At 50.8% G+C, this 18,501-nt stretch overlaps 2 protein-coding genes across 2 annotated transcripts; both read left to right on the plus strand.

Annotated features, from left to right (window-relative positions):
• The first annotated feature begins 10,489 nt into the window (after window positions 1-10,489).
• On the plus strand, window positions 10,490-10,819 carry CHC_T00006009001 (hypothetical protein). The gene has a single exon (XM_005717641.1). It carries the CDS (start codon window positions 10,490-10,492, stop codon window positions 10,817-10,819), a length of 330 nt encoding a protein of 109 aa, XP_005717698.1.
• A 5,444-nt stretch (window positions 10,820-16,263) lies between these two features.
• Window positions 16,264-16,653, plus strand: CHC_T00006010001 (hypothetical protein). Its single transcript, XM_005717642.1, has one exon. The coding sequence runs from the start codon at window positions 16,264-16,266 to the stop codon at window positions 16,651-16,653; it is 390 nt and encodes a 129-aa protein (XP_005717699.1).
• The last annotated feature ends 1,848 nt before the right edge of the window (window positions 16,654-18,501 follow it).

Here is an 18,501-nt window from a genome sequence, read left to right on the forward strand (position 1 = left end):
TCAAGGTCTCTAACTTTAAGGATTTTGCCTTGTTCACAGCAGAGGGGATTTCGCGATTGTTGCACGTTTGTGACACAGTTCACCCACGACGGAAGGGTTGAGCTTCTGTAACCTTTTGCAAATGAGTAGTGATGCTTTTGCCTGCGATCTGGTGATCTCCAGAATACTGCTGCGATGAAGCCTGACTCTTGAGGATGCTGCGATAGTGTCCTTCTCTTGATTGTTGAAGGATCCTGTATGTAAAGCATGGGGTGCTTCATCATTTCCATGCCCTCCGCACACACAACTGAAAAAAGCTTCGAGAAGTGAATAAAATTGCACACGATATAGCACACGCCGCTCTGTTTCATCGCCATACCGCAGTGACGTACAACCTGTTTCAGGGAGTCCTCATTGGATTCATCATCTTGTAGAACAGTCATGACCATATCGGCTTTCCCCTGCACCATTTTCCACTCATCGTGTTGTGTCATGAATTCCTCAAGTGTTGCCTGCACAATCTTCCACCCAACCGGTAATAATTGAGATGCCTCAATTAGTGGCGCTGCCTCTGCAGTTGATTCAACTGGTCTCTCATTGTTCTGTTCAGAGGGCCCGTCTGAGTATTGACTGTGCGATGAGAGGGTTTCTTTGGCCATAGAGCCCTCTTCTTCACTGTCTTTTGAGCTTCCATTCTCTGAGGTACCCGGAGATGATAGTTGAGTGTCTGAATCAATCGCAGGATGTTTATTTAGATCTGAGTGCTCACTGTTCTCTTGAGGTATTTGTTGCAATCTTTTTCGGGCGATTTCCAAATGGTTAGTCCCATTCGGCACCAGATTTCTGCAAGCAGTTTCAAGTGGTTGTATAAGGTGCTTGCTGAACGCATGTTACTGCATTTGGATATCCAGCAGCTGCGTACACGTGATTCTTTCTGCAATTGTGGTCATCTCACTGGGGCTTTCGTCGTAATCACAAAGGGTCTTGAATTTTTGAAGCTCTTTAATTGCTCGGCGTAATTGCACCAACTGTGTTGAAACATCTTTGGGGAGAAGCGGCTTCGGAGAAGGCAAGCAATCTTGATAGTACCTGATAAATCGTTTCACCAACATTAGACATTCCTCTGCCGTCACTCTTTTGGGAATTGCTCGCAAATTTGCCAATGTGAACGCAACTTGCAAGCCTCCATCATCATTGCACATGAAATCCCGTAAGTAGTCAACCGTAGAAATGGGAAGCTTGCGAGCAACCCCCAAGATTTGGCGCTTGGTTTCAATTTGTTTGCTCATAACCTCGTCATCCTGAACCCCTCTTGCAGTACTTGACACCAGCCGACGAGCAACTTCGGTCGCTGATAAACGTTTTTGCCGCCTTTGGCTCAACCAGGTATTCAGCTCAACGTCGTATTCGTGGCAGCGTAGGAGCGTTGCGAGGAAAGAGAGCGGCACACAAAAAGAGTGAAGAGCGTTTCTCGAAAGTCCATATGCAATCTCATCTTGGGCTGGCATCGACATTAACAATTCACCTTTCAACTTGAAATCCTTTATCAAAACTCCCTCCTCCATTAGCTGTATCGCTACTCTTTTGCGGATGTGTCCATCATAGCAAAAGCGATACCCTCCAGCGCGTCCATCTGTCTCTTCTCTTATCACTGCTCGTGCCACTTCTGATGCCTTTCAGGCGTGTAGCAATGTGGCTCTCTCTCAAAGAGTAGCTGTATTTCAGGAACAGTAGCCACTCGACATGATATGAGATAAGTGCTGACATATCCATTTTGCAGGAAACCCTCTCTGACAATATCTTCATCTCGAGGAAGAATTGGCCTGGAGTACCAGAGATTGACGATTTTACGCGGATCGACGTATTCAGTCACAATATCACTCGTACCCTCACTTCCTGTAACCTTCATGACTGCAAAACTTTCTGCCTCGCTTTAGTTGCAGGATTTGGATATCCTAAAAGGCAATGCCGCGAGTCTTCTGACTTAAGCAAAGGCTTCTGGAAATTGTTGCGACTGTTGTTTTTTGTAGGCATAAAAACCATCGTAAGCGAATGAGAGAATAAACACGGCTCATTCCGAAGATTTGAACAGTTGAGTTCAAACATTTGAACAAGTGGATCGAATGTGAGAGTTTCGGAAAGGGTTGGGAGGGCAGTTGATATAGATATCAGTTATCGTCCTGAACAAATTCCTTTCCGCTCTACCACGATTTCCCGTCTTTTGACGAAACATTTCCGTAAGAATCGCAATATTTGCTTCGTGAAGGAAAAAATTTGTCACTGTCAAGGCATTTGACAGGCGTAGAAAAGGACTTTGATAAATTCTTCGAAGTGTAACCTTCAGAAAAAAATGAAACGCAACAGCAGAGGAAGCTGATATAGACCCCTGACGCCTACTCTTTCGAAAACACAACACAGTGAGCTGGGCTGCTGACTTTTTGCTTCCAGCCGAATACCAGTACAGGATAATATCCTGTACTGGTATTCGGCTGCGCCTTCTTGACCCCACACCGCAGTGCGTGCTTGCCCAAAGTCCATACTTGCAGGTCCTTGACTACCTGAAGCGTTGAACCCGAGAGACATGCACATAGAGCGATATCATGACAACGTTAGACGATACTCCTCCCCTATCAAAAGTCCCAAACGAGCTCGATCGCAAAACATTGAAGTCGCGATTACAGAAGAGACGACGCCAATCCATCAAAAATATCAACAATTGGATGCCAAAACGCTGTTGCAAGCGTCTTTGCGTCTTCGAAGTCGGTACAGAGAAGTGTAGGGCAATGCGAGAGAATTTCCTGTCAATTTCTCGTGATGAAAGAAAGGCACGCCTCGCCGATCTAATCGTTCCAGATCCACAGTGCTCACAGCGATACTTCTACTGTGACGGCTGGCAGGTTTGTTGGAGAATGGTGATTGACACTCTGGAAGTGTCAAGGACCATGATTGCCAATGTCATGGAACTACCTTCAGCGAACGCTTCCCACCTCCCCGGGAGAATGGGGGGATCGGATGGGAGCTCAACTAAAAAATCCTCGGTGATTTCATTCCTGCGAGCCTTAGCAGACGATCTTGGAGATGAAATGCCGCACAGCATAGAGCGGCACCTCCCACATGGAAATAAATACCTGGTTTACACGCTCTTTCGAGAGAATGAAGGGATGTATGGCCGTCGAGCGTGCTCTTCTTCTCACTTTTATGAAACTTGGAAACGGTATGTCTCACATATCAAGTGTAGACGAAGACACGGCTTTTCGGTTTGTGACACGTGCACAAGCTTTAAGGAGGGTTTGCTATCAATTGCTGGGAAGACAGGATATGAAAAATCTAGAGAAAAACTTAAGAAAGGATTCCGCGCACATCTGCAGCAAATAAACTCTGAGAGAGCAGAATATCGACTCATTCAGTCAAAAGCAATTGACAGGCCCCAGGAAATTCTTTCTGTCATTATTGACGGGGCCGACTAGGCGAAGTTTGGACTACCGCGCTTCTATACGACGACAAAAAGAGATACGGGGAAGCCTCTCAAGCAGAAGGTCACTGGTGTTTGCTATCACGGGGCACTTTCTGGACAGCCTTTCGTTGGTTTTTTTACGTCAGCAGACAACATCCCCTCAGGTGCAAATCAAACAATTGATGCGCTATGCCGCTCGCTTTTACTGTTGCGAGATGCGAGAAGAGCTCAAGGTATGAGTTCTTTTCCTAAAGAGCTGAATGTTCAGCTAGATAATACGTCAAAAGACAATAAGAATCGCTTCTTTTTGCATTTTGTGATTACATGGTGCATAAAGGGCTCTTCCACCGCATTTTTGTAAACTTTCTACCGGTTGGGCACACACATGAGGACATTGACCGCCGATTCAGCCGAATTTCTGTCTTCATGCGGGATAGGAATACAGCCTGTGTTTCGGAACTCCACAGGCACATTGTTGAAAGTCAAGGGAGAAACTCCGCATCAGTACAAAACAACATACATGCCAGCCGCGTCTCTGGTATGAACAATTTTTCAGGTGCCTGTGAACAACAAAGTGCAGTGGCATTGAGAACCAACAACATGCTCGCGTTCAGAAAGTTCGTCTTCGAGCGGGATGATTCCCATGAGCTCGAAGGAGGTGGTTCTCACGTTACCTGCCTGGTCGGGTATAAAATGGTGGAAAAGAGGGAAGCGCTTCAGAAACTTGATAGAACCGAAGGATTCATTGGTTCTTTCCTCCGTGTTGTTCCAGATATGAGAAAAGCACCAGTCATACAAACAAACAAGCCCTCCCAAGTTGACATCAGCGCGTATAGCAAGCGCATAAATGTGACAGAGAAAAGAATTGGATGTAGAGAAAATGTGTTATCGCTTCTTTCTGAAATAGACTCAATGGAATGCAAAGAGTCCGCCCCGCCGGAGTGGGACTTCCAGTATTTTGCTTCTTTTTGCGATGATTGCGGCGAACTTGAGGCATCATATGATGATTCGGAAAGCGAATTGGCTCTGGCGGACACGTGCTCGTATGATAGGGGCAGCATGGTGACTGTGAACTGCAGGTCAAACGTGACCGAAGTGACACCATTTTGGTTGGGAAGAATTGAACATGTTGAGAATGCAAATAGCAACAACGTCGTTTTAACTGTTCGGTGGTTCGAACTTGTACAGGGACAGAAAGGAGGAAGCTTGTGCTACACTGGGCGTTACGCCCCCATGAAACAAAACGATCAATCACAGAGTGATATACCCTCAGCGGCAGTTCTCGTTTACTTTTTAGACTTGAACACGACCGGTAAGATCCCCGATGTTGTCCAGCGCCTTACCAGGGAAGCGCTAGACCCATTTGGAGAAGGTTGAAGACCCTCTTCCAGTTTGATGAAGGTTGTGCGGCGGCGGCATTTCATGTTTGGGTTGGGAGGGATGGGTGCCAGGGGGGTACAAAGGGGGGCGGAATGGGTGAGGATGGAGGTTTTTGTTTTTTCGTTGCGACAGGACAGAGGGAGGAGGTGGTGACGTGGTGGGACGGAGGAGCACGCTTGGGAAATGGTTGGAAGGGGTCAAGCTGCACGCCGGCGCACATGTCAACGAAGTCGTGCAGCATGCCCTTTTGGAGGAGCCTGCATGCTCTTCACATAACACGCTCCCCGCGCTCACGAGCAAGTAGAGCCTATTAATTGCGAGCGGGGTCTCTTGGACGCGCTCGTGCAGCTCTCGGATGAGGGCGACTCGGCGCACGCTCTCCATGACGTAATGCTGTGTGGGGCTGTGCGTTTGCTCAGTACACGGCACCTTACACGCCCCCAAAATAAACGAATTCAGGGGAAAATGTTTTTCGACGTAGGGAATGGGAAATTCGTACCCAGTACCGTAGTCACCTTTTATAAGAAGCCGAAGCCGCGCAAAATCGTAGAGCTTTCCGATGGCGTCTTTATCGCTCTCTACGAGGAGGACACCTTTGTCTCAGATTTGAAGAATAACTCGCGACTCTTGCTCACGGCTTCGGATGACCAGTTGCTGAACACCAATGACTTAGACTCGGGGCATGCTGCAAAGACATGTCGGGGGCATGAAGGGTTGGTTCTGAGTGCGGCCGGGTCAGATGATTCGGAGTTTATTGTGAGCGGGGGAGTGATAGGACTGTCAATATTTGGGATCGCCGGATGGGGGAAACTTTGTATATCTGTAAGGGACACCGAGATTTGGTTTGGGGAACGACGTTTGAAATGAAGGGGATGAAGACAGTAACAGTTTATGATGATGGGTCTATTAGCGCTATAGATTGCAGCGGCAAGGTTTGATCAAAGCGAAATTCAGAGGCACGAAAGGAAGTTAGGTGAACCTCGAGCACCGAACGCGGAGTTGAACATAACGAAGCTGGGAAGCCAATGTGTACTAAGATGTCGGGATGTGTCGACTAGACGATTCAACTTTAGTGTACAACCCAGTGGAGAAGGTGGCAAAGGGCAAGGTGAGGAGATGGGCTTAAGGAACTAGCATGCTAATAAATGAGAAAGTGGTATGATGCCTCTTTCGTAGAAGAAAGCGCGATGTACAAGAGTGTTGTACAAATACAGAAAAGTATACAGGTAGACCAGGTGGAGCGAGAACCGAAAAAGGAGGGCATGAGGGTGGCGTCTTGGTGTGAACAAAATTGCGAAAGAAATGTGCGCAGTACCGGCTTGGCGAGCAGGTACTCCTCGACGAGGACTTCGTCGAGCTGCAGCGAGTCGAGCTCGTGCTGCAGGCCGAGGACCGCGGGTCAGACATGAGCGAGCGGCCCGGGCCGGAGTCCATGAAGTCGACCTCGGAGAAGTTGCGCGACTGGATGCGGCGGCGGGAGCCGCCGGGGGCCACTTCACCCCCTGCAGGGGGGTGAGGAGGCGATGGTTGGGGCCGAGAGGTGCGAGGGGCGGGAAGTGAGAGGGTAAAGAGGCGGTGGTAAGATGCGGGAAATGTGTAGTCAGGTGGAACGGGGAGAAGCGGGATCCTTTTGTTCAATGCGGGGCGGGGATGGGTGACGGCGCCCGCGGGACGGTGGTGCGGGTGTAAGTGCGCAGCATGACAGAGGGGCCGGAGCGGGGAGCAGCTGAACAAGAACACAAACCACAGTTTTGCTGTTCGACATAGCGAAATCGCGCGGAACGAGACGACGAGAGTAGCGCTAAACTCTTTCCGGCGAGTATTGATAAATATGCTCCTTAGCGAGAGGTTGAGTGTGATCGCCGGTGAGCACGTCGTCCGGGTGGGGTGGCGAGACAGCAGGAGGAAGGGGGATAGTCTTAGTATGGACAGCTGGACTCTTGTCCATGTTTGAGAGCTCTGGAGGCAGCACACAGCACCAGACACAAGCGAGGATAGTGATGATGGCAGAGCCAGTAGCAATAGAGATGACTGCGATAGCGAGTTTGCGGAGCAACGTACTGGGCGGATGAGAAGGGAGGGGGCCAGCGCCAGGACCACCCGGTCCATTGCCCCCAGCTAGTCCTGGGGGTGGGGTGCTGTTGTCAGGTGCAGTTGTTGGTGAAGCTTGAAGGGCTGCTTCTGGCTTTGGACAACCGAGAATGTGAGAAGGAAGACGAAGATGAGAAGGACGAAACGAATGGAGACCGCCATGGTGGGCTCACACGACGAAACGGGATGAAGGGCAATTACGAGCGGGGTCTCCTGGACGCGCTCGTGCCGCTTGCGGATGGGGGCGCCTCGTCGCGCGCTCCATGAAATACACCTCGCTCTGCAGGCGGTACGTGTCCAGCGCGCGGCACACCAGCGCACGGCGGGATGTTATTTTTTATGTAATAAGAATATTTATATCCATGGATCAGTATTGTGACTCGGGCATACGGTATGCCCGAGTCACAATACTGATCGCGGCGTGGCATGTATGCCGCATACGTCTGAACACTTCAGCCACTGCTGCTCCGTTGTGCACCCCTCGCGGTCGAACTGAACGTAAAGGAGTTTTTGCCCCATCAAGACCTCCATCGGACTGCCGTGTAGCACCTCCTCGAGCGCTTGCCGAGCATCATGTGCTCGAATCACTGGGAAGTCGGGATCGGCATCTCTGAAATGCCACCTATATGCAATCTCTTTCTGCGACAAGAAGCTCGTAGGTGTGCTGTCCTCAATTCGTTTCAACAACAGACCGGCCAAATCAAGCGCGTCTCTCATTGCAATGAGATCATGGGGGCTTAATGAGTCATCCCAAGTTTCGTCGCGTTTCCCGACTACAGTATTTCCGGTGGTTTCGAACGTCTCCTCCTCTCCACACTCTAGCAATCCACTCATTCTACAGCCCCCAAACCTCTCCCGTAAAAGGTCTGACCATCGCGCAGAAAACTCGTGTTCTACGGCAAAACCAAGGCCTACTCTTCTGAACCAATCCATGACTGTGTTCTTTTGCCTCTGTCGCAATGAACACAATATTTTGATCACAACTGGCAAGACGGCGCAGAACTTCGAGAAGTTGCTCAGAGGGTTCCGCCAACTCTGACCGACTCTCAACCGTGGGAAGAGTACCATCGGAATCAAAGGAAAACAATCGTTTCTCCTTCGTAGCACGGTATGAATATCTAACATGGTGTGTTGGTATCGGAATTAGTTGTATCGCTTTTGCCTTGCGATTCGCGGAGTATTTGACTATACCGTCAATGAAGCGAACGCCCGATGCGGACGCAGTGTGCAAGTCGACATGGCGGTATACTTTCTGGTGTTTCAACTCTCTCTCGAAGTCGGGCATTTCCAGGCTCTGAAAAATTGCATCGCTGACCATTATCAACGTTCCAGAGATTCACTAGCAAAGCACCCGTTAAGTTTTTTGCGGCTCCTGTGAACTCGCTCAAGATGAGAACACCATTTTGCTCTGTTTCACATATGATGTACACATGACTCACAAGATTCATTCCGTCTCGAAGCGATGTGATTGTAGAACAGCTCCACTGAAAAAGAGGGGTGGTCTGTTTAGTTCTTGAATGAGCTCTCAAACCAAATTTTCATACGCATCCGATAGCGAGGCGCGGCACCATATCATGGATCATTGCCTCCGCACTGCATGGGTCAAGATTGTCGAATCTGTAGGTCATCGACATAAATGCAGAGTAGATTGATCTACATAATGACTCCAAGGAGTTATCTACTCTTTCAAACCGTGAATTTCACAGTTTCACAAAAATTACACACTTTGCTGCAGTGCGCACAGAATAAATATACTCTCCAGAATTAGCGAACTGTGTCTAAAAGCCATAAATAGGCTTAAATTCGGCTTAGGCAATATTCCAACGCAGTTCTTTTTAAGAAGGAAAAATCTTTTTAATAACCAATCACTGTTTTTAGGCTGCCTCTTGTTTTTCTTTTGCAATCTCTTCTTCTTGCGAACCGCTTGCTTCTTCTCTGTACTCATTGACCTCTTCTTCCGAGATTTCTTCCCAGTTTCCTGTCTAACTAATTTCCTGATCTCGACAACCGAAGTTAGCTCGAAACCATCTCCAACGCATAAATCTAATACGTTGTCACGAACATAAAGCGCATATTGCTCCGCGGGATCATGAACAAGTTTCGTCCTTGAATCGATGGTGACGACATGTTCGAGACTTTCCCCATGCCTATCAGTTCCCTCCAGTCTCGCCAAAAAGACACCGCTGCTTTGCCCAAGCATAAATTCTCGCAATGACCTAGATACGAAGTTATGGCATGGTACCTTCTGCATAATATATATCTTCATATTTTTTTCCAACCACGCTGTTGCACCCGCTATACTTCGAATACCAGAGAAGGAGATGTTTAAAACTTCTCTTCCCACCTCTGTACCGGACAGAATTTCAATGGCATTCCCAAGACTGGCCTGGAGACAGAGACCCTCGTTTGTACGCACAAATACGGGAATTGATCTACTGAGATACCCATCTGCCCCCTTCGACGCTCCCCTGTACCCAGGACTTGATAGCTTGTACGTCTTGTCAAGGTTTTTGACACACCAGTCATCGACAACCTTCAAAAATCTGCCACGGTTACCCCGACTCCAGCGAAGGACCAACAGCGGACTCCCTCTCTGAGTCCTTTCCGGTTCCTCCACGTCGCTTGTAATAGGGCTTCCTAGCGTTCCAAAGTCACCAAAGTTGTGTGCCTTTATCGAGAAAAGTTTCACAGGCCAGTAAGATTTGGAAGGCCCTGCGAGGATATTCGATGCGTAATACTGCCCCCTTCCCCTAGTCCATCCATTACGTGTGCCCGACGCAAGGACAACACGCTTAATTGCGTAGTCTTGTGAGCTCATCAGATACCCGCCGTATTTCCTATCGACAAAGCCGAGTGTCGAGATATCCTCAGCACGCATTGCCCTTCCTGGGAAAGCCGTCAGTGTATCCACTATTTCATGCACCACCCTCTCCCCGTCAGGCCTCATGACCACCCGCGCCAGCTCGCCCACTGTCAGAGGGGGGCGTCTCCCGAATCGTTGAGATCGATCCAACACCTGTCTTCAGCAGTAAGCTGTATGCCCCATATCATCCTGGCTCGGCCCCCTTGTCGCGCATGAGGAGGATTCTTCGCGGAGTTCCGTTCGCGCCACGGCCAGGGAAGGCACGCAAGTGACATCGTTCGGACTCCGCGCGCTTCCTCCTCTGACCAATTGCGGGTTGTTTGGGAGCATTGGAGGCGATGGAAGGTCAGGGGAGGTGTTGGTGAGCTTGAGGGCTCGCATCAGCACAGCGACATTCCGAGGGAAGCGGAAAAATGAAGATCGGATGTGCGTGGGAAATTGGCAGAACACAGTCGGGCTGGCCCGCGACGGGGGTTGTGTTGTGTCGCTGGCTGGAAGGCCGAATCCTAAATAAACCGTGTGAATTACAGACACAGAGCTGTTCCACCCAGCTAAAATTCACGGAATGGCCGCCATCGGTTCGGAGGGCGGATGGACGATGACGACCTGCTGGCCCACCTCTGGTCGGACCACGCCTTTTACAAGTGGTCCTCTGGCAATGAGGAGGATGATATCTACGCCGTTCCGCTGGGCACGGACAAGCAGAAGGGCAACTTTGATGCATGACCCATGCCCTTCCGCAAGGTCAAGGGCGAGGGAGCTACCGAGGAGAAGCCCAGTCTCATTTTTGTCATGCCTTGTGTTGGCGGCGAGAAGGGGGGAGGAAGGCCGCGCGCGTAAGGGAGAGAGAAAAGTTTTGTTTTCAGAAGCGTGAAGTTTATTGCAAGAGCGGGGGTCAGTCCGGGGTGTTGTTGTTTCGTTCTGTCCCTCTTGTCGCGGGGTGTCGCGGCGCGCCCCTTTCTCTTATAGAGGGGCCACCAGCATCTTCCACTTCCCAGGACCGCCGCCCTTCAAAGGGAGATTGTCCACGTGTACACCTGGCGTACACGTAGACCAATAAAATCATCTTTTGAAGGCTTTGGTCCTGGGGCCACTCCTGGGTACTGTACCCTGTACAGTACCCCAAATCTCCCCCACACGACCCCCTCCCCAGCCCCACACCCGGGCAGGGGCAACATATATACTGACCGCTGGCCGCTCCTGTGCTCCTGGTGCTCCGCTTGAGTCAGGGAACCGGCGCTCGACCTTGACGATCCAATTGACACAATTTAGTGTCACCATCGACAACAATTCCCCAATCGCTCCACGTTGCCACGTGTGTTCCTGGAGCCTCACTGTAAGTATTTTTCTCTAACCTTAATCCATTGTTCACACAACTTGAGTGCACATACTAACTACTTTTTTCATCACTACTGCACGAAGTTCGTTCATAGCGCGACGCAGATTCGGGCGTTTGCTTGCCATAGATACTTGACTTGATTGCTTGTGTGGCGGACTCAGGTGAGGTTTTAATCCTCGAGTCTGCCCCTTGCAAGCGGTCTCATTTGGCATGGAAACATGAATCAAACTGTGCGTCACTCTGAATTCACCCGGCGCGGCTGCTGCCTCGTCCTCTTCGTCAACCGCAGCGCTTCCGGCGTTGTTCTCGACGAAAGAAGCATCACGGGCACCTTCTTCTACGCAGGCTTCTCCAAGGGAATGTTCTCGGCCTCCGACGGCATGCTGTCGTTCACCTTTTCCCAGGAGATGAAACGAATTATCCTGAGCATTCCGGCCGTGGTGTGTGACGCCCAGATGGCGTACGCCGCCACAGGTATCTTCTTCGTCACACGCAGATGAGTTTTCATTCGAGCTGTCGTTTCTAATTTCTAAATGCATAGAAGGGGCCCATACATCTTACGTAGACTTCAGCAATAACGCAATTAACTATTTTGCTACAATCCATATGCGTCTTCACTCCATGGTGTCCTGCTCACTTTTCCTTGCACGATAGGGTACGAGTCGACGAGCATGAATAGGTTTCCTCGACATTCGGCCATGACGCGACTCTAACACGTAGCGAGGGTGGCGTCCTTCTACGATTCTGCATGGCCCGTAGAACTTTGATACGAATGCAGGCCATTTCGTGCCACCGAATGAAGTTCCCCGAGCGCCAAGAACTTTGTCTCCTACTTCGAAGAAGTGAGACGACGACGGTACGAGCCTTTTTTCCACAGAGGCCCCCGAGCGAACCGCTCGTGGGACAGATCCAGTCAGGAGCTCCAAACGACGATGATGGTCTAAGGAAGGAACAACCAGGCTTGCACCTGTCTCTGCACTAGAATCCATCCGAGGCGGGATCCCATACATCAGTTCGAATGGCGACACGCCGTTCTTCATGGCACGTCGGCGATATCCATACAGGACCTGGGTGAGTGCTTTGTCCCACTCCATTCCAGTTCCAAGAACTGTCTTACGGACGGCAGCCTTCAAAGTTCCAACCATTCTATCTGCTCTACCGTTAGACATGGGAGCGTAGGCGAGGACGGTGCGCCAAGTGATACCGTGTCGAGCCATGAAGCTAGAAACGGCCGAGGCTGTGAAGCAGGTAGCATTGTCAGAGACAATGGTTCTCGGAGGGCCGAATGAGTACATGATTTCTCTCTTGACGAAGTCGAGAACCACTTGAGCAGTACTATCAGCAGTGGGTAGAGCAGTTGGCCATCCTGTGAGGTGGTCGACCGCAACCAACACGAAGCGATTTCCAGACGAAGTGACAGGGAAGGGTCCAGCAAAGTCAATAGAGAAAACATCAAACAAGGTTGTGATGGGAAGGCGCAAAGTGGTCTTGTATTTGGGAATCGGACGCGCCTTCTGACACCCGTCACAACTCTTCACGTAGTCTCCCACGTCCATACCAACGGTCGGCCACCAGTACCTTTCCGTGACAAATTGACGAGTGGTCTTCAAGTCCCAATGACCAATGTCGTCATGGAAACCCTTCAGTATCTTTTCGCGATTGGAAATTGGGGCAACAACACGAAGGCCACGAATGGTGCGGCGGAACAACTTCGACTCCCAGACAAGAAAGTTCTTCGCATTATTCTTCATGCGAGACTTCCTGTAATCATCCAACCCAACCGGTGTTTCGCCTTGCAGAGAGGACATGATATCTTGGCAAGACTCTTCTAGATCTTCTGGAGAGTAGATCGGGGTCGTGATAGCGAGGGCAAGGTCTCCCTCTTCCTGGCAAGTTGGGTTGTCGCCGTTCTTGGGCTGAATGCGAGAAAGGTAATCGGCTGCACTATTTGCGAATCCACAACGATATTCCACGGTGAAGTCGTACTCGGCTAAGAAGTCTAGCCAACGAGCCAAACGACCGTGGATGTCTTTCTTGCGAAAGGCGTAACTAAGAGCCTGGTGATCCGTAACCAACTTGAAAGGTGTAGACGAAAGCACGTAAACACGAAATTTCTCCAAAGCAAAGATGACCGCAAGCGCCTCACGCTCACAAGCGGAGTACTTGCGCTCAGATGTATTCATAGTACGGCTTGCGTACTGGATGGGGTGTATTTTCCCATCTTCCTTCTTTTGAGCCAACACAGCCCCGACAGAGACCGATGACGCATCCGTCTCAACGACGAAGGGCTTCTCGAAGTCTGGGTAAGCCAAGACTGGCGGAGAAGTTAACTTTATGCGTAGTTCATCAAAGGCTTCTTGCATTTCTCCGGTCCATTTCAATCTGCCGTTTCCGGATGTAGCCGCATGGAGTACCGCAGCAATGTCCGCAAAGTTGCAGATGAAACGACGGTAGTAGCTTGCTAACCCCAGAAAGCTCCTAAGTTCAGTTGTAGTGGTCGGGATCGGTGCATTCCGAATCACTTCGACCTTGATCGGGTCAACAGCAATCCCGCCTTTGTCGACAACATGACCGAGCAACTTGATCTTCGCCTGGGCGAAGCTACACTTTGTCAGCTTAAGCTTAAGACCAGCCTCGTCAAGCACATCAAATACATGCTGCAGGTGCCGAAGATGTTCTTCTATAGTCTTAGAGAACACCACAACGTCATCGAGGTACACACGCACAAACCGCACTCCGCGAAAGATTGTATCCATCATTCTCTGAAATGTCGAAGGCGCATTCATCAATCCAAAGGGCATGACTTCGAACTTATACGTCCCGTAGCGAGAGACGAAAGTAGTCATTTCTTTGCATTGTTGTGCCATCCGAATTTGCCAGTAACCACTGAACAAATCCAGAGAAGTGAAGTACGCACTTCCTTCCAAGTCATCAAATATCTCTTCTATTTTCGGCAAAGGCCATCTGTCTGCTTTCATCTTCTGGTTCAGAGAACGGTAATCAACAAAGAAGCGTGGATTCCCATCTTTTTTGGATACGATGACGACCGGAAAGGACCATGCGGCGCTGGAAGGCGTGATGATTCCTGCTTCCAGCATTTTGTCCAGCTCTTTCCGAACGATTTCGTTATGCAAGGGAGCCCTTCTCCTCGCCGAGTGATAGATCGGATTAGTATCATCTAACTCGAAACGGTGCTTGATTGGGACTTCAGCAGGCCGAAGGTCGTCAAGGGATGTAGCAACGATACTCTTACTCATCAGGGCGGTCTCGATGACTGCTTGAGCTTCATTGTCAAGATGCACAAGTTTTTCTCGAAGCATTTTCACGGCCTTGTTGATGACATTCGAATCAGGTGATTCTACTTCCTCATCTTCTCCGATCGCTCCGTCCAGAGTTAAGTCTAGCTCGAAAGGTTCATTGCCGAGGATGGCGACAACATAGGTCTCTTCTTCGGACGAATTCTCTGAGGCGAATGACTCGACATCAGAAGTGAAGTCCTCACTATCAGTCTCCGAATCCGCGACAATAGGACGTACTTGATCAAACTCCAGACTCATTTTCAAGGTTTTGTTTCCGATCAACATTCTAACAGACTAGTGACCTAGATCGATGCAGGCTTGAAGTTCTTCGAGAGTTGGATACCCGATTAAGATATCAACTGGGGATCCTTCAACAACCAAGAAGTTGAGTGAACAGCACCATTGAACGTGACAGGAACTTCCTCGATGGAACCTAAGCAGGTTGTCTTTTGTCCATTGGCGACCGTAATCTTCGTCGAGGTCGGCTTTGGAGACAGAGAGAGCGTCGATGCCACAGACGCATTCATAACGTTAGGGATAGCTCCTGAGTCTAACAACGCTCTCATTTGTGTCCCGTAGACTTGTACAGAAACTACTTTCAGACGTTTCGGCAAAGTACTGATCGAAGCAGCAACGAGGCGTCTAGGGCGACTGTTGAACAAACGACGGATCTCTTTCTTAGCCTCGTCGCCATCTCCTCGAATCAGTTGACCGAATGTCAAACCAGAGGGGGCGTTCGCGAGGGAAGAAACCACGTCGTACTTCCCGGAATGCTCTTGGACGGCGTTCTTCTTACTTGTCCTCTTCTTTCTTGTTCGACGGCCGGGCTTAGGAGGTTTGGTCGTGTGGTTCGGAGTCCAGTACTTACGCAGGTTGAGAAGGGACGGGATTGGCTCGCCGCCACCATCCTTTCGCGTCTTGGCCACCGGCTCTCCATCGGCGTTTCTCTTGACTGATGCCACTAACTTCTCATCAGCAGGGAGGTCGTCGTGCGTCACAACACTCACCTAGTTTCCTGCGGAGCCCGTCTGTGTACCCGACACGGCAATATCCGTCTGGGTCTTCTTAGGAGGGTAGGCACTGCTACCTCCCCTCTGTGGACCAATTCTAGCCCAACAGCTTGTTTCTGAATGACCAAATTTTCCGCAGCGAGGGCATTTCGTGTCCCTATGCGGATTCGCATCGCATCTATTAGCGCCATGACCCGGTCGTTTGCAATAAGAACAAGTACGACCGTGGGCGGGGCGGAATGCTGTTGCGTCATCCCTCGACTGATTCTTCTTGATAATAAGGGAAATATCGGCTAGTCGATCAGCTAAAGCGTCAAACTTCGTCTCGAGTGGAGACAAGGGAGCTTTTGAACGCATCATGACCCTTTTTGACCCACCTTGTCCTCTCGGCTCATACATAACTTGCGAGCTCTCTGACCCTTGGTAGCGCGAATTGCTCAAGGAGTTCGCCGCCGCCTGAAAGGCGCAGCGACCAGACCAGAAGTCCATGATTGCGTCGAACAGGGCCTTGTAGGTCTTCGCACCTCGATAGATGGCAAACTGGGCCAACTCGAGATGTTCTATCACGGCGTTGCGAAGCAGTCCGAACTTCGCTTCGTCGTTGAATCCCGCCTTCTCGTAGAGACGGTCTGAGTTTCGAAGGGACCCACTGAGATCCCCGAAAGAAAGGCGAGCGGCCATCGCATCCCGAATCACATCTTCAGGTTATTCAACCAGGGCGAACCGCTCGACCAAGGCCTTCTTGACCTTCTGGTAGTCGGAGCCATCTGCACTTATATCTCCGTTCTTGACAAAGGCTTGATAAAAGAACTCGAATGCATCTCCCTCCAGGTAGCGAAGGAGTTCAGATGCCCTTTCTTCGTCCGACTTGCCAGAGGTGGCAACATTCTCGAAGACGAAGAAGAACTTGTGAACGTCGGCCGGCTTCGACCCGTCAAACTGTGACAGGGAGCCGTCTTCTTTGCCACCCCTCCACAAGAGTACCATGTTGGCGGCGAGAAGGGGGGAGGAAGGCCGCGCGCGTAGGGGAGAGAGAAAAGTTTTGTTTTCAGAAGCGTGAAGTTTATTGCAAGAGCGGGGGTCAGTCCGGGGTGTTGTTGTTTCGTTCTGTCCCTCTTGTCGCGGGGTGTCGCGGCGCGCCCCTTTCTCTTATAGAGGGGCCGCCAGCATCTTCCACTTCCCAGGACCGCCGCCCTTCAAAGGGAGATTGTCCACGTGTACACCTGGCGTACACGTAGACCAATAAAATCATCTTTTGAAGGCTTTGGTCCTGGGGCCACTCCTGGGTACTGTACCCTGTACAGTACCCCAAATCTCCCCCACACCTTGGATGCAGAAGGGCGGCTCGGAAAAATGCATGCTGGACGTTACCGAGCAACTTGTCAAACTGGATTGGCCACGCACATTCGTACTGACAATGCCATTTTGGCACAAGATCCATTGGGCGAGATGGACCTCAAGCATGAGTGGCTCGGCAAGGCCTTGGCCATTACGTCAGACGTCTTTGACATTGTAAGCTTGGCCCCAAGCCACAAGTTTTCCAAAGTCCTTCGCTACTTGCTCGAGACGCGCCAGCCGGATTACATCCTCACCTGAAATGCCCCCGTCATTTACGAGCATGCGGAGTTTATCAAGGCCGTTTCCCCATCCCAGGAAATCGATGGCAACAGCAAAGCGAGCAGAGCAGCTGCTTTTCTCATCACAGCAACTATCTTGACGGCATCTCTGCTCGTCGAATATGGTAGCAGTGAGGGAATGTCTGGAAGCAAAAGTCAATGTATCGCAGAGACATTGCATTCCTCCAAGCATCATTCAAGGCTCATGGTGGATATGCACGAGATGATGTACAGCCATCGCGGTACCAACGCGGTCAGCTTGGGAGGTACAGTGACAGAGATTTCCAACATTCCCTTCGCTCCTGAAGGCGGAGAGCAAGGAACGGCCAAAAGAATTTTGGAGACAAGTGGGAGGTTTATGGCCGTATTTCCAGACGTCGATATCCCAGTCATTCAATTCAAGCAATGGGGAAGAACGGAGCAAGTACAAGTAGTGCGAGGAAGGAATAGGGACATGCTACTGCAGAGATATATCACAATCGGCGAGGAATAACAATGGGTGCATGTTCGCCAGCTTCCGTTCGTCTGGGATGACATCTGCGACGGACAAAACGACTAGAAGGAGATTACCGAGGTCGACGACATGTTTGCCGCCTTCTCTGGAAATCACTGGTCAAGTCTGCCGAAGGCTTCTCAGGGGTGGCAGCGTTGCCGTACCCAGAAGCCGAGGAAGGCATCCGCACGTGTCGGGCTACGCTGAGATTCGATTCAGAGAGCGAGTTGTTCAATGGAGAGGCAAGGTATTTGCGCGACGAAAGGGAGCTGCTTGTCTTTCTGAAGGAGCACGTCGCGCGCACGGCCGGGCTCCAAGTGCATGTGACTCTGCACGGGCTGCAGAAGATGGCGAAGTCAGCGGCGCACGGGCGGCCAGAAGCGTTCCTCTCGCGCGCCGCGGTGTACTTCACGTTGCTCACGCGCTCTGAAGACTACACAGTGAACACAACCAACGCCAGCGAGGTGACGAGCGTGATCGTGAGCGCGCAGGGAAAGTTTGCCGGCATCATTGAAGTGTCCGGGCCGGCGTTCGTGTGCATGGTAGGCAACCCATGGGTGGCGTGGGCGTAGCCGTTCAACGAGAGCGGGGTGTCGATCGGGATCGGGCCGCTGCATGGGGTAAGTATGTTGTATCTATCTATGTTCCGGGTTTCGACGGGTTTCAACATTGCAGAGCTGCAATCGAGTCGTTTGCGATAGTCGCTGTTCAACTACGTGCTGCTCAGCTCGATCAAGCCCGACCGACAGCTCGGGCCGGAGGCGAAATACTCTGTGACGGGGGATGCGAAGAGGCGTGGGTACAGGTGGGGCGGCGAGAACGTGGTGATCCCTGTGCGAAGGGGAATATCAGAGTACGCCGAATGCACGACAGTGAAGTCAGCCGCGGCTGTGACGAGGGTGTCTTACTTGGGGATGGGAGTGTTCGCGGGGCTGTGTGCGGTTCTGTCCGTGGCAGGGTGGGGTCTGCGGCAGCAC

The sequence above is a fragment of the Chondrus crispus genome, genomic scaffold, assembly GCF_000350225.1.
Source record: "Chondrus crispus Stackhouse genomic scaffold, scaffold_336, whole genome shotgun sequence".
Lineage (NCBI taxonomy): Eukaryota > Rhodophyta > Florideophyceae > Gigartinales > Gigartinaceae > Chondrus > Chondrus crispus.

Coding starts and splice junctions, on each gene's coding strand:
- CHC_T00006010001 (XM_005717642.1), top strand. CDS start 16,264: ATGCCCTTTCTTCGTCCGACTTGCCAGAGGTGGCAACATTCTCGAAGA.
- CHC_T00006009001 (XM_005717641.1), top strand. CDS start 10,490: ATGACCCATGCCCTTCCGCAAGGTCAAGGGCGAGGGAGCTACCGAGGA.